Below are 12498 nucleotides of genomic sequence, written 5' to 3'. Positions count from 1 at the left end.
CACAAAGAGGTGCGCAAAAATCCTGTGATGTGCACATGTCTGAGCTGAGTATACAATATACTGCATAGTATCATCAACCATGTTTATGTTTATATGAAGTTCTGAGCTGAGTATACAGTACTGCATAGTATCATCATTCCTGCTTATGTGTATATGAAGTTCTGCGCCAATGTCTGGCAGCTCACAGGGGAGAGACACTTTGGAGGAGGAGGAAACCCTTCATAGCTTGAGATGAATTTTACTGTTGTGCTCCACTGGGCTGTGATCCACAGAGAGAATGGGACGCATCTGACTGTTGTTTCAGTGAGACAAGTTTAGGCTCCTCATCTGTAACCTCCCTCCCTTTCGTTTATACATAACTTCTTTCTCTCATCACGTTTACCTCTCTCACTCAGGCAGATCCCCCTCTGACTATAGGTGCTGTTTTAAGCAGGACATCCTTTTGTTAAAGATTATCCTTGACACTGTTGGCATGAGGTTGTTTTTTCGCAGGGTTAACACTGGGTCTTCGGGTGTAAGAGCCTCAGGAATGACGCCTCTTGGGTGGATATGTCAGAGGAGAGGCTTGTCAGGAGTATCACATTCCTGTAGTGCATAGTAGAGTATACTATCCTAAAAGCCATTCAGGAAGCAAAGTGCAGTAGATGTTTTGTTAATTTTGATATTTAGAATCAATATAACATTTGACATGTAACATTCACCATTTGTTCTGACATATAAGGACGCATGGTCTGAGTATGACCTGGTAATAAATCCATGTTGGAAAATGTGATAGAGTAGGCTAGTAGGTCTGACAGTGTCTGGTAAGAGTTTAGCAGTGTTTGTAAGTTCTTGAAAGGTCAAGGAAAGACTGAGTCAATGAAACATGACTCAGATCGAACATGGGAAAAGAGCATCTTTGATGTACAACAAGTAGAATCACATCTCAAGGGATCAAGGAGAGCCGGAGACTTTAGAGTTGAAACCAGGTGCCGTGTGGCCAGACCACAGAGTGTATGGGAGCGGAAGGAAGTGCATCTCAGGAAGATCATAGGGAAATCCAGCTGTTCCAAACCACACAGATGATTGGTACCAGAGAGTGTGCCTGGGCTGCAGAAACTGGAATGTCTTAATGGGTCTGGTAGTATCAACAACTAAATCCCATGCATTTCCAGTCAAACACACCAACTGTGGTGATGCTTTTCCTAGCAATGGGAGAGAACAGTCAGCCCACGTGGTCTCAGGGCAATAACCCTGCGCCCTGACCACAACGCTAAAGACCCTGGCTTGCTTGTACTGCAGTTAGAACACATAGTCAACAGTGATGAAAGTATGGCATGATTCCTTATCTGCTGTTGCTCATTCCTGGCCTCTGACATATTGGCTAGAGAAAAGAAAATGGACTTTGCCAACTTGATTTCTTGTCATTGGCCTGTTCACAGCTGTGTCTATTACCAGCACAGCAGCACTCCCCCTTGTGGGGTATTTGTAAACTGCAGGCCGATTTGGGACTGACCCTCCACATAGCACAGGCCCTTCCTTCTGTCCATATTCCATAGGGTCTAGACTGAATGAACAGCAGGTTTCTATATGGGTTTTTGAGGGTCTTGCTGCAATGCCATATCCTTTAGGCTACTAATGCCATCGTATCCTTTAAGGTGTGTAAGCACTGACACTGACATTTGGATACATCCCCAGTTTTTTCTTTCTCTTTGTCTCTTTTCTTTTGTTCTCTCAAGCATTCTCTCGCTTGTTGTATATACACGTACTCAAGAATGCACACACACACACACATACACACAGACAGAAAGACAGGCACTCAACTAAGACTATGTAGGCTTATTTTACTAAGTAAGTGAGGAAGCAATTTCTTCATATTGTCAAAATATACCACACACACACACACACACACACACACACACACATACAGAGAAACAGAGAGAGAGAGAGAGAGGAAAAGACACAGAAGTACACACACATGAATTTGCATGTGTCTTGTTTTTGAACAAGCCTCTTCTTGAAAGTCGGATCCTGTAGCACTTTTTAAAAAGCTCTCAGGTCACCAGGTTAGTTTTAGAGTTGGCTTTTGAGTTCATAGACAAGTTAGTGTTAGTGCTCATCTATGAAGTGTTTAAGACTGCTGGTTCAGGCATCTATGCTTCAGGTATCCATTATATCCAAAATGCAATGGATAGGCGACTCTCCTGGCACAACAGCTGTTGAAACAGGAAGGAATCTCGAATGGGCTTCAGAGTGCGCTGAGTTTGTGCCGATTTATGTGATTCTCTTATCAGGCTATCAGGATGGAATGCAGTCATCGCTAGATGCTCATACCCCTCTAACATTTACATAGACTTATGTATACTTGCACACACACACACACACACACACACACACACACACACACACACACACACACACACACACGCTTGTTCTTTCTTTCTTTCTTTCTTTCTTTCTTTCTTTCTTTCTTTCTCTGTCTCTCTCTCTCTGTCTTACTCAAGCTCTCTCTCTCTCTCTCTCTCTCTCTCACACACACACACACAGGCACACACACACAGACACACCCACACATACACCCCCCCCCCACACACACACACACAAGCTAGGCAAATCCAGCATGCCTGCCTGATCATGCAAGGACAGATGGGTAGTGGTTGAGGTGTGTCCCAAAAGTCCCCATGGCAACAACCTACAAATGGCAAAAGGAATATTTTGCTTGTCTCCTGCCTTAGGGCAACCTTCTTAACATTTCAGCTGTCTAATTATTTTATTTTGTTTGGGTGTGAAGGATGATTGAGCTTCATGATAGCTTCTGTTGGTGTTAGCATGTATATGTGTGTGTGTGTGTGTGTGTGTGTGTGTGTGTGTGTGTGTGTGTGTGTGTGTGTGTGTGTGTGTGTGTAAATGTCAATATGTCAAAGACTACTTGCTGGTGTTCAAGAACAATTCTGAACAATGATCATATCATTCTGATTGCTTTGACTTATTTTCCCATGCATGTATGATGTATGTAAGGTAATGAAATGCATATAGACTCACAATGCAGTATACCAAACATTTTCTTTTACATTGTCTTCTAATATACAGTAGCAGTTTGTTTATAATTAGTTGTTGTCACCATCTCATACTTTGTGAGTGTGCACTAGATTTGGCTGTTATTGTTGAAATTCACCTGTTAGTCTATATTCTTACACAGGTAAAGAAGATGTGGGCTATCTTTTTATTCACGGTGGTGGGGACTCTTCTTCATGAAAGTGCTGCTCAAGGTACAGTTTCACAATAATACATTACATAAATGTACCGATGGATGACACGTTGACATGTACATGTAGATGATGTTGCAATGTAGCCCCGAAAAACTCTTTTATGAAGTGTGGGATTCCTTTCCACACTTGCATTGCAACAGGTTTTGAACTTTGAAATCATTGGTCCAGCCTAACCAATCACATTGACCGTAAATTGCTAATGTTACTTCCTACTTTGCCTAAACTTTACAAACTGTCAATAAAGAGCATCGGCACAGTCAGGAAACAATGTATGTGGGTCTACCTTTGCTGTAAATAAATCTGTAAATACATTTCTACATTGTGTGGCCGGGCTAGTTGTAATGACCTTTGGGGGCCTTGTTCAAGGGCAAAGTCTAAAGTGTAACTATAGCTAATTTGATAATGAGGTAAAATCTATTTGCTAATTTACACCATGACCAAGATCCTGTAAGCACAAACACTGGTTGGTTAACTCAATGCCCCCCCCATACCCATATAGCTTTCATTCATGCACAAGATACTGTGCTCCAACCTCCATTGAGTGACATTCATTGGTGGCTCATTGATACTGCTCTCAGCACTTCTTGTAGGTATTAAAATGTCACCAGAATACATTATATTGGAAAGCCACATATTAGTTCCTACTTCAAAACTCGGGGCAAATCCATCTTTAAAGTAGGGACCGGGGCATTTCAAGTTCGATATTTTCAACTTAGTGGAAGTATAGAAACAAAATGTGTTCAATGTTAATGGGTGAAAGGCTAGTCCAATAGTTTTACAGTAATTCAAAACGTACACCCAGGATACAGTGGGACCGAACAGACAGCTGGACTTTGAGGAGAAATTTGATTTTGACAAACACTGTATCAGATTAGAATCGTGCACTGCGCCTTTAATGGAGTTTTAGGTCACTGAGTCACCAGAGATTCTGACCCCTTTGGCCGTCACCCAGCAGACAGAAGAACAAGATGAGACACGCACTTCCTCCCTGTTTGCAGGTGCAAGCAATTAATGCCAAATAAAAGCCCTGAATGACAGGGTGTCAGGAAAACTGTGGCCCAGTGAGGGTGATGACAATCACTGTAGAGATGTAGATCACATGTAGAGATGGGTCTTGTCTTGAACACACTCCCATTGTCTTGCATGCATTTGCCACAGTGCCCCTTCAAGTATTTTTGTATTAATGGATTTCAAAACTTCGCTTTGTGTTGTGGCTGCATGACCACCTCAACTGTCCATTCATTTCTGCATCCTGTACTTTTAGGCCAGTGTAACAGTGTGAGGGCAGCCGATGTGGTATTTTTGGTGGATGGCTCGTCCAGCATTGGCAGTACCAACTTTCAGTTGGTGAAAGGCTTCATGGCAGGCCTGGTGAAGCCACTTGCCGGTGCTGTGGGCGCGAGCGGAGTACGCTTCGGAGTCGTGCAGTACAGCGATAGCTCCAGGTGGGATATTTGTCCCTCTCTGCACAGCTAATATAGTCTGATTTAGAGAAGTTTGCACATGTGTGATAAATGAATGTATGTTCATGAGCATGTTTATATATGTTGTTAATTGTTAATTAATGTATTCTACATCTCTATTGATATTGACATTAATTAATTTTTACATTTAATTTCAGTTTATACATATAAATGTACAGATATGTTTTATACTTTTAAATCTTTCCCTTTTATACAAAAACACTTATATGTTGTGTGCTAGGATTGAGTTTCCTTTTGGGAGGTATACAAATGGAACAGAGGTGGTGGTGGCTGTTGAAAATATCCCGTATAAGGGAGGAGGAACACGCACGGGTGACGGGCTCAAATTCATCGTTGACAATTTCTTCAGCCCTCCAAATATTCGAGATGTTCCCAAGGTAAGATAGAGGTGAAGGAGGGTAGAGACTTAAATCTGTTCATGGTGCCATATTTTGGATTAAAAGAAATGTACTGGTGTTTTGTCCCACACAATAAAAGTTCAAATTCAGACTCTCTGACACAAGCTTTCTCTTTCTTTCTCTTGCTCTCTCTTCCTGTCTTCTTCTCAGATTGTCATCGTCATTACAGATGGGAAGTCACAGGACTCTGTTGTGGACCGTGTTCAAACATTGCGCAATCTTGGGGTCAAGATCTTTGCCATAGGTAAAAGCTTATCATTTCATAGGTTGTATTTGTTATTGTCTTTTGGTGACTTTGGTTTTGTATGATGCTGAGACGTTGGCATATTTATATGCAGTGTACTTAATATACCAAGAAAGACTTTTATTTATTTACTTCTATTAATTATGAACAAAATACAAGTTTCTTCTGATCATATACAAGCTATATATTTCTATCCTGTGTCAGTTTCTTCTCTTTTCTTCTCTCTCTTTCTCTAGCTCATGTTCCCTCTCTCTCACTGTCCATTTCTCTGTCTCCCTCTCCTGCACCCTCTCTTTAACTGCCCTTGTGTGTACCTGTCTTAGGTATAAAGAGTGCTGACAAGAGGGAGCTGGATCAGATGGCCTCGTCCCCACAGACCTACTATTCCCTGATCATCAGTGGCTTCAAGGGCCTCAGCTCCCTCCTGCCGCAGGTGTCCCCACGAGTTTGTGCGTCTGTTGGGGGGACATTCGCGAATGACGGTGAGTGTTCAATCATAGGCAATAACCCACTAGGAACATGCCCTATACATCAAAGCAGCAGGTCAGGAGGACTGCAGTGTAGTGTAGAAAACATGTAAATGACTATAATTTGTAGGAACATATTCATAAAGTGTTATAACATACTCATGAATAATGATTGTTATGCCTCCACTCCTAAAGCATTATGTTAATGTGTGAGTCTTTTATAGCTATAGAAGTTTCATAAGGATTTACAAATCTTTTACCTCTGTAATGTCATCATTGCCATTATCAAGAGGTAAAATAATCTAGCATATATTACACAAATTAGTACCTACTTAGCTGTAAGGGTTTATAACATTGGTTTGCTTTATGAGTGCATTTGTATACATTGTTATGTAAATCATCATTAGCTATTATGAAGACTTTATAATGTGTTTATAATGCTGCAGTACAGACTTTATATTAAAAATATTACTGAACAGTTATTATCTATCTTTGCTTCCTCTCACAGAGGCCACCACAGGTCCCTCCAACCTCCAGTTTACAGAGAGTACCACTGACTCGCTGCGCTTCCAGTGGACTCCTGCAGGGGGCCAAGTGACTGGCTACCGCATCCAGTACACGCCTGTCTCTGGCCTGGGACAGCCAATCAACGCAGAGCTACAACAGGTACTAAATGAACATGACACAAAATTGTGTAATGTAACTCCAGAGGATGACGATAAGGAGGATGATGAACCTTGAAAGAAATACATATTCCACAGAATTATGCTTTCTGTTGTAAGATTAAAACAGAATCATCAGTCAAAACCTGTATCCTGAATTATTAGTGTTGTTTACCATTAATACAAAAAGCTGAATGATCTATAGGTGCATTCGGACACAACAGTTCTAGGAGCACAGTTCTACTAACTACTAACTGGAGAGGCTACACCTAGAAATATAGGGCTTTTTTGTTTACATTGACACACACTAGGAACTCTGAGATGACCTCACACATTAGTAGCCCAATGATTACATAAAGTAATGGAACGGACAGCATTGCTATTTAGATACTACTACAGCATTACTACTTTAGAACTGAAGTTGATTGACAAACTAGAAGCTCATGGTATCAAAAATCATTTAAAAAAGAATCAACATTGTGAATAACATTTCTTCTCATCCAGAAGGCATTTGTTGCAAGACAGTGGGCACTCTGCAGCCTTCCCATGCAGGTTTTATATTTTGCAAATTTAAACAGAAGCTGAATTATTTCACTTTAAAAAAAAAAGATGCTTCTGCTGCCTTGGCATGCAAATCAGTCATGGTTAAATAGTTGTAGGAACTGCGGTCAGAGGAACTCTTTAATCCCCAGTTCCATGCTGTCCGAATGCATTAAAAAAGGGGTTCTAGGAACAGTTCCTCCGGTGCAAAAGAGACTCTTTCGCCTGGCTAACGTCATACCCTCATCTCAAATGAGACGGGGTCTGGGAACTAGGCATTCATTTTCTCTTATTTGAAACGTGGTTTACGAATGCCCAGAGCCGTTTATTGGGCGCTACGAATGTCTATCAAATGCGTCTGTACGTGGCTCATAACGGCTACGGTGTGTCGTCATCGTCTTACTGCCCTCCCTCTGTTCTGTGATTGGTCCCCTAACTGAGGCGAAAATTTGCTCCATGGTATCCAGGCTGTCTAGCAGCGTGAATTAAATTGCGCGCGCAAGGCAGCATGGGAAAACCCAGGCTAAAAGAGACTTATACAACACTTCAAACAGTGCATTCTTTAGACTGTATACTGTAAATATAATCACAGATAGCAAGAGGCTGGTTGGCCACTGTCGGGACACTGGGGGCAGATCTGCTGGTCCACTGGTGTTTTGCTCATTGGTCCACTGTCTGGTTGTAGATAAACAGCCCACCATTTTGCTATTGTGGTCCAAATACTTTTTTTTATTTCTGATTTTGGTATCTCGTATGGTACTATCCACATAATGCTACTGCCTCAATGCTAGGGGTTCAGGTTCTAGTTCTTGTCTTTCAAACACCAAGCACAGTTGGCACTGATAAAGTTGCCTCTTGTTTATGTTAAAACTAGCACAAAATCTCAAAGCAGATAGCTAAGCAGGTATAGTGGGAATAAGATGCATAATAACCTCCTTTGCATGGCATCCCTTATGCCATTGGCATTTTGTGGACCTTAACAACAGTTAAAATCTGCACAATGTAGCCTTTTTTGCAGGTTGTACAAGGGGACATTCTTTTATTGAGTGCAGCAGTTGACACCACTAACCAACGTTGGCAATATATGTAAGGGATAATGTTAGTGGACAATATATGTAAGAGAGTGGGCAATATAAGGGGTAATGGACGACACGGTGTTAGGTTCACATAAAGAATTGCACTTACCAGGTGTAAATGCTGGCGAGTCTATATCTTAGAACATGGATCACACTTGTGCTGTTCCTTTGCTGTTCCTTTATGAAGTTCACAATCAGTTGTACCATCTTCAAATATAGAGGCCAAACCCATTTTTGGCATTCAGAGCACCACAAGAGACAGTAGTTGCCTGTGGCCAGAACGTAGACAAAGGGATGCAATATATTTGATTTTTAACACACCCATTCTTTGATAGGTTCGTAACACGGTGCAGGATTACTCCTGGTACCTCTTGGCAGCTGGCACATTGGACGTGGTGCTTATTACATGTCTGGGCAAGGTTTTAAAATTAGAGTTAGACTGACAGACTTCAACAGGAAGTGAGAGGCTTATTTACTTGAATTACTCATCCATGAACACCATTTGGGATTATAGTGCAACAATAATGCACAAGTCTATGAGCAGTTTGTGACAGAGAATTGTAACGCTATTTTGCAACATTGTAAAAGAAATCAGTTTTGCTAGAGTGAAAGTGTGAATCTGTCAAAGACTTTCATGCCACACACATGCCAATGGAAATAACTTATCGGGTAACTGTAATAGGCATGATTTATTATGCTATTACAACTTTTTATCTCAACTATTCCATGTAATTACATCTTATTAGTTTGCAAATCACAGCTCACAAGACTAACGATTGGATATTGCATTTGCCAAAACAAGTTTGTGAAAAGGTTCTGTTAATCATATGACGAAGCGAGTCCAGCACAGTGTGTGAAGCATTAAGTCTTTGTGTTAATAGGTGACAGTTGGACCAGTACAGTGTGTGAAGCGTTAAGTCTTTGTGTTTATAGGTGACAGTTGGACCAGCACAGTGTGTGAAGCGTTAAGTCTTTGTGTTAATAGGTGACAGTTGGACCAGATCAGCAGAGTTACACTGCTCGGAACCTGCGTGGTGGCACCGACTATCTGGTCTCAGTCATTGCCCAGTACCCAAACAGCATCGGAGAGGCTGTGTCTGCTAAATCTGGCACAAGTAAGACCACTCTCACACACACACACACACACACACACACACAAACGCACACGCACGCACGCACGCACGCACGCACGCACGCACGCACACACACACACACACACACACACACACACACAGACACAAACATGAGATATGTCGAGCACTCACAAAGCTAAGCTGAGCCAACACAGGCTTTGATCAGTTACATTCAGCAGCGTAGGCACAGCATCGTCCACCGGTCACCGGTCAGCCTCAGCACCAAAAATGAAGGTAGTTGACTTGATGTGTGTTTCTTAGTAGTTTGCAAGTTAAATTTTTAACTCAACTAAAAAGTACACAGAATGGATGAAGGCTGGCCAGAATAAAATGTTAATAAACTGTTTATAAAATATTAATAAAGTGTTCATATGTACAGTATTTTGTTATTCTTTTGCTGATCCTCAGAGTCATCTCAGGGTGTGTCGTCGCTGCGAGTGTTACGGTCGGGCTTCTTCTCCATCTCTCTGGCCTGGGATGCCCCCTCCACTCGGCCCCAGGGCTACAGGGTCACCTACGGACCCAGATGTAAGGACACAGTGTACACTTTATTTTACACAGCTGTGCATAGTAGCCATTTATTATTATTATTATTATTATTATTATTATTATTATTATTATTATTATTATTATTATTATTTTAAATACTGTAAAGGATCACTGGCCCAAGGTGCTTTAAATTATCCTACATATATAGACACTTTCAACTGCATAAACAAACAGACATGAGCATAAGACCCAAGTATCTGTGTTGGTTTTCAACGTTTTCAAATGGAAACCTCTAGAAACAGTTTGAACTTTCTATTGGCCTACATCTAAGGTATACTAGGCTATATATTTTGTGTATGTTCATGTATACAGGATCTAATGTGGTTGTGTTTACAGCATTCTCACAACAATACTTGTGTGTCTTACAAAATTATATTGGGTTACACTTTACTTGACAGTGTCGACATAAGAGTGACATGACACTGTGATGAACGTGTCATGAACAAGTCATAAACGTTTATGATATATAGCGCTTCTGTTGTTAAGTGACATTCGTTTTTTGTCATAACAAGTTAGGGTTATGGTTGGGTTTAGAGTTATGGTTAGGGTTAGGGTTGAGGTTAGGATAAGGGTTAGAGGTTAGGATTAGGGTTAGGGTTAGGTTTCATGTGTCATGACAGTGTCATGTGTTCATGACAGTGTCATGTCACTCTTATGTCGATACTGTCAAGTAAAGTGTTACCATATTGCTTATCATCTAAGAATATTGAAGATTTGTAAATGGCATACTGCCATTCTATCTCTGCCCTTTATTTCTGTCAGTACTTCAATATCAGATCGGTGCATGGCCACAAAGCTACCTTGAACTGGATACATGATCCTCCTTCATATGTAAATCGTGGACTTTGAATTGACCACTAAAAAAACTAAGTGGATCTGAACAAAGGCAGACTGTGACGGTCTCTGGCTCTGGTCTAACCTGTATCCCTCTGACCACCGTCCTCTCCACACACTGTGTTTCCACTTCAGGTTGGAGATTCAGGTAGAAGTCGCTGGATTCTACTGTGAATGATCTTTGGCTAAAATGGACCATATATTCCCCAGTCTAAATATAGAGTTGTAAATGGGTTTTTAAAATAGCATCTGAGCATGTTTTTGACAGACCAAATGTTGCATACCTTCTATACCATCAGAGAACAAGGTCAAATACTCCATTCATCCGTTCATGTCATCTTGACATATGTCATATCAGTGAAATAGCAGTATTACCAGAACATCTACATGTGCATACATTTCATGCAGTCAAAGTTGAACTGTTGTAAACTGTCTCTGGTCAACAGCTCAGCCACCTCTGTATCAAAACAACAGTAGTCTATTTAGTTCTTGTAGGCCTGCTTTAAAACACATCTAGACACTGCCTTATAATGCAAAGAAAGGAATTGTCTGCACAATGGAACTTTGTTGTACCATGCAGGAACATGACCTTTTTTGTCAGATGTTGACGGATTGGGTGTGGCCTAAGCAGTAAACGGTGCACAGTGTGTTGGAAATTGATAACAAAGGGGTAGACATATCCATTCTTACAGTACATTGTGTAATTAAAACTGCCTCTGGTCTACAGCTCAGCCGGCGTCACAGCTGGAGCAGAGGTTGTCCCCTGATGTTACCACGGTAACTCTCGACCGTCTGCAAGCGGATACTGAATACATAATCAGCGTCCTCCCCCTGTTACCGGGAAACTCAACAACACCAGCCAGGATATCTGCCAAAACTTGTGAGTTAATCAGCTACCTAACAACATGGTGGACTATATACTGTATGAGCATAGACACACAGACGCAAACAGCTACAAACTGTCTGCATACAGTATATACCTTTAGTATCATACATGAACAGAAAGATTTCTGTTATTCTGAGACTGAAATGGTTGGGTTTCTGAAATGTATTTGTGTGTGTGTGTATAGCACGTTTAGAGGCGGTGAGACAGCTGACGGTTGAAACGATCTCTGAGACAAGTGTTGGTGTTCGCTGGAGAGCTGCAGATGGAGCCAGGTCCTATCGGTTGGTCTGGGGGCCTTTCACAGGTGAGATGCACATGTACACACACACACACACACACATGGCCGCCATCACCAGTATTGCCACGGCAATACTAGTTCTGTCAGGTCCATTAACCCTTAGAACCCAATTGACGCAAAGTGCGTCAAAAACACACCCTTTCTTCTCTGTTACATTGCTCCGCAACTGTTCATCACAACGAGATAAAACCTGAAAACCTGAAAATTGATTATTTTATGACAGAGAAGAAGTGGGGCTTTCCAAAGAGACTACACACTTGTCTGTACGATCAAGTATGAAAATGTAAAGAAATCATGAAATTAAATAAAATTGCATCATATTTAAAGTCTATACTTCACGGCGTTCACCTGCGCACCCATTACTCTCGTTTGAATTACTCGCGAATCCGTGATCGCATATATGGCAAGCATATCAGATGAAATAGGAGAAACAGGGCTATCCATTGGTACCATGGATATCGATCTTTCTGGCAGACGAAGTGACTGCAAAATATTAACGTCATCTACACAAACCAACGCTGCACACCCATTACTCTCGGAGTAATTACTCGCGGACCCGTGATCGGATATATATGCCACGTATGTTAGATGAAAGAGGAGACACAGAGCTATCATTTGATACCAAATACATCCTTCTGGGTTATAAAACAGACAAAGTGACAGCAAAATAATAACTTCA

At 41.3% G+C, this 12498-nt stretch overlaps 1 protein-coding gene across 3 annotated transcripts in view; it reads left to right on the top strand.

Annotated features, from left to right (window-relative positions):
• Positions 1 to 12498, top strand: part of col7a1 (collagen, type VII, alpha 1) — a 77638-nt gene that overhangs the window by 2018 nt on the left and 63122 nt on the right. For all 3 annotated transcript variants that reach the window (XM_042089575.1, XM_042089573.1, XM_042089574.1), the window contains exons 2-11: positions 3179 to 3248; positions 4513 to 4693; positions 4953 to 5109; positions 5281 to 5374; positions 5698 to 5856; positions 6350 to 6507; positions 9105 to 9234; positions 9661 to 9780; positions 11363 to 11515; positions 11706 to 11825. In XM_042089575.1, coding sequence (XP_041945509.1) covers positions 3188 to 3248; positions 4513 to 4693; positions 4953 to 5109; positions 5281 to 5374; positions 5698 to 5856; positions 6350 to 6507; positions 9105 to 9234; positions 9661 to 9780; positions 11363 to 11515; positions 11706 to 11825 — 1333 coding nt within the window. In that variant the 5' untranslated portion in view covers positions 3179 to 3187. The remainder of the gene's footprint in view (positions 1 to 3178; positions 3249 to 4512; positions 4694 to 4952; positions 5110 to 5280; positions 5375 to 5697; positions 5857 to 6349; positions 6508 to 9104; positions 9235 to 9660; positions 9781 to 11362; positions 11516 to 11705; positions 11826 to 12498) is intronic.

This window comes from Alosa sapidissima, chromosome 4 (assembly GCF_018492685.1).
Source record: "Alosa sapidissima isolate fAloSap1 chromosome 4, fAloSap1.pri, whole genome shotgun sequence".
NCBI classification, from domain to species: Eukaryota; Metazoa; Chordata; class Actinopteri; order Clupeiformes; family Clupeidae; genus Alosa; species Alosa sapidissima.
This window is presented reverse-complemented; position numbering and strand designations above follow the sequence as displayed.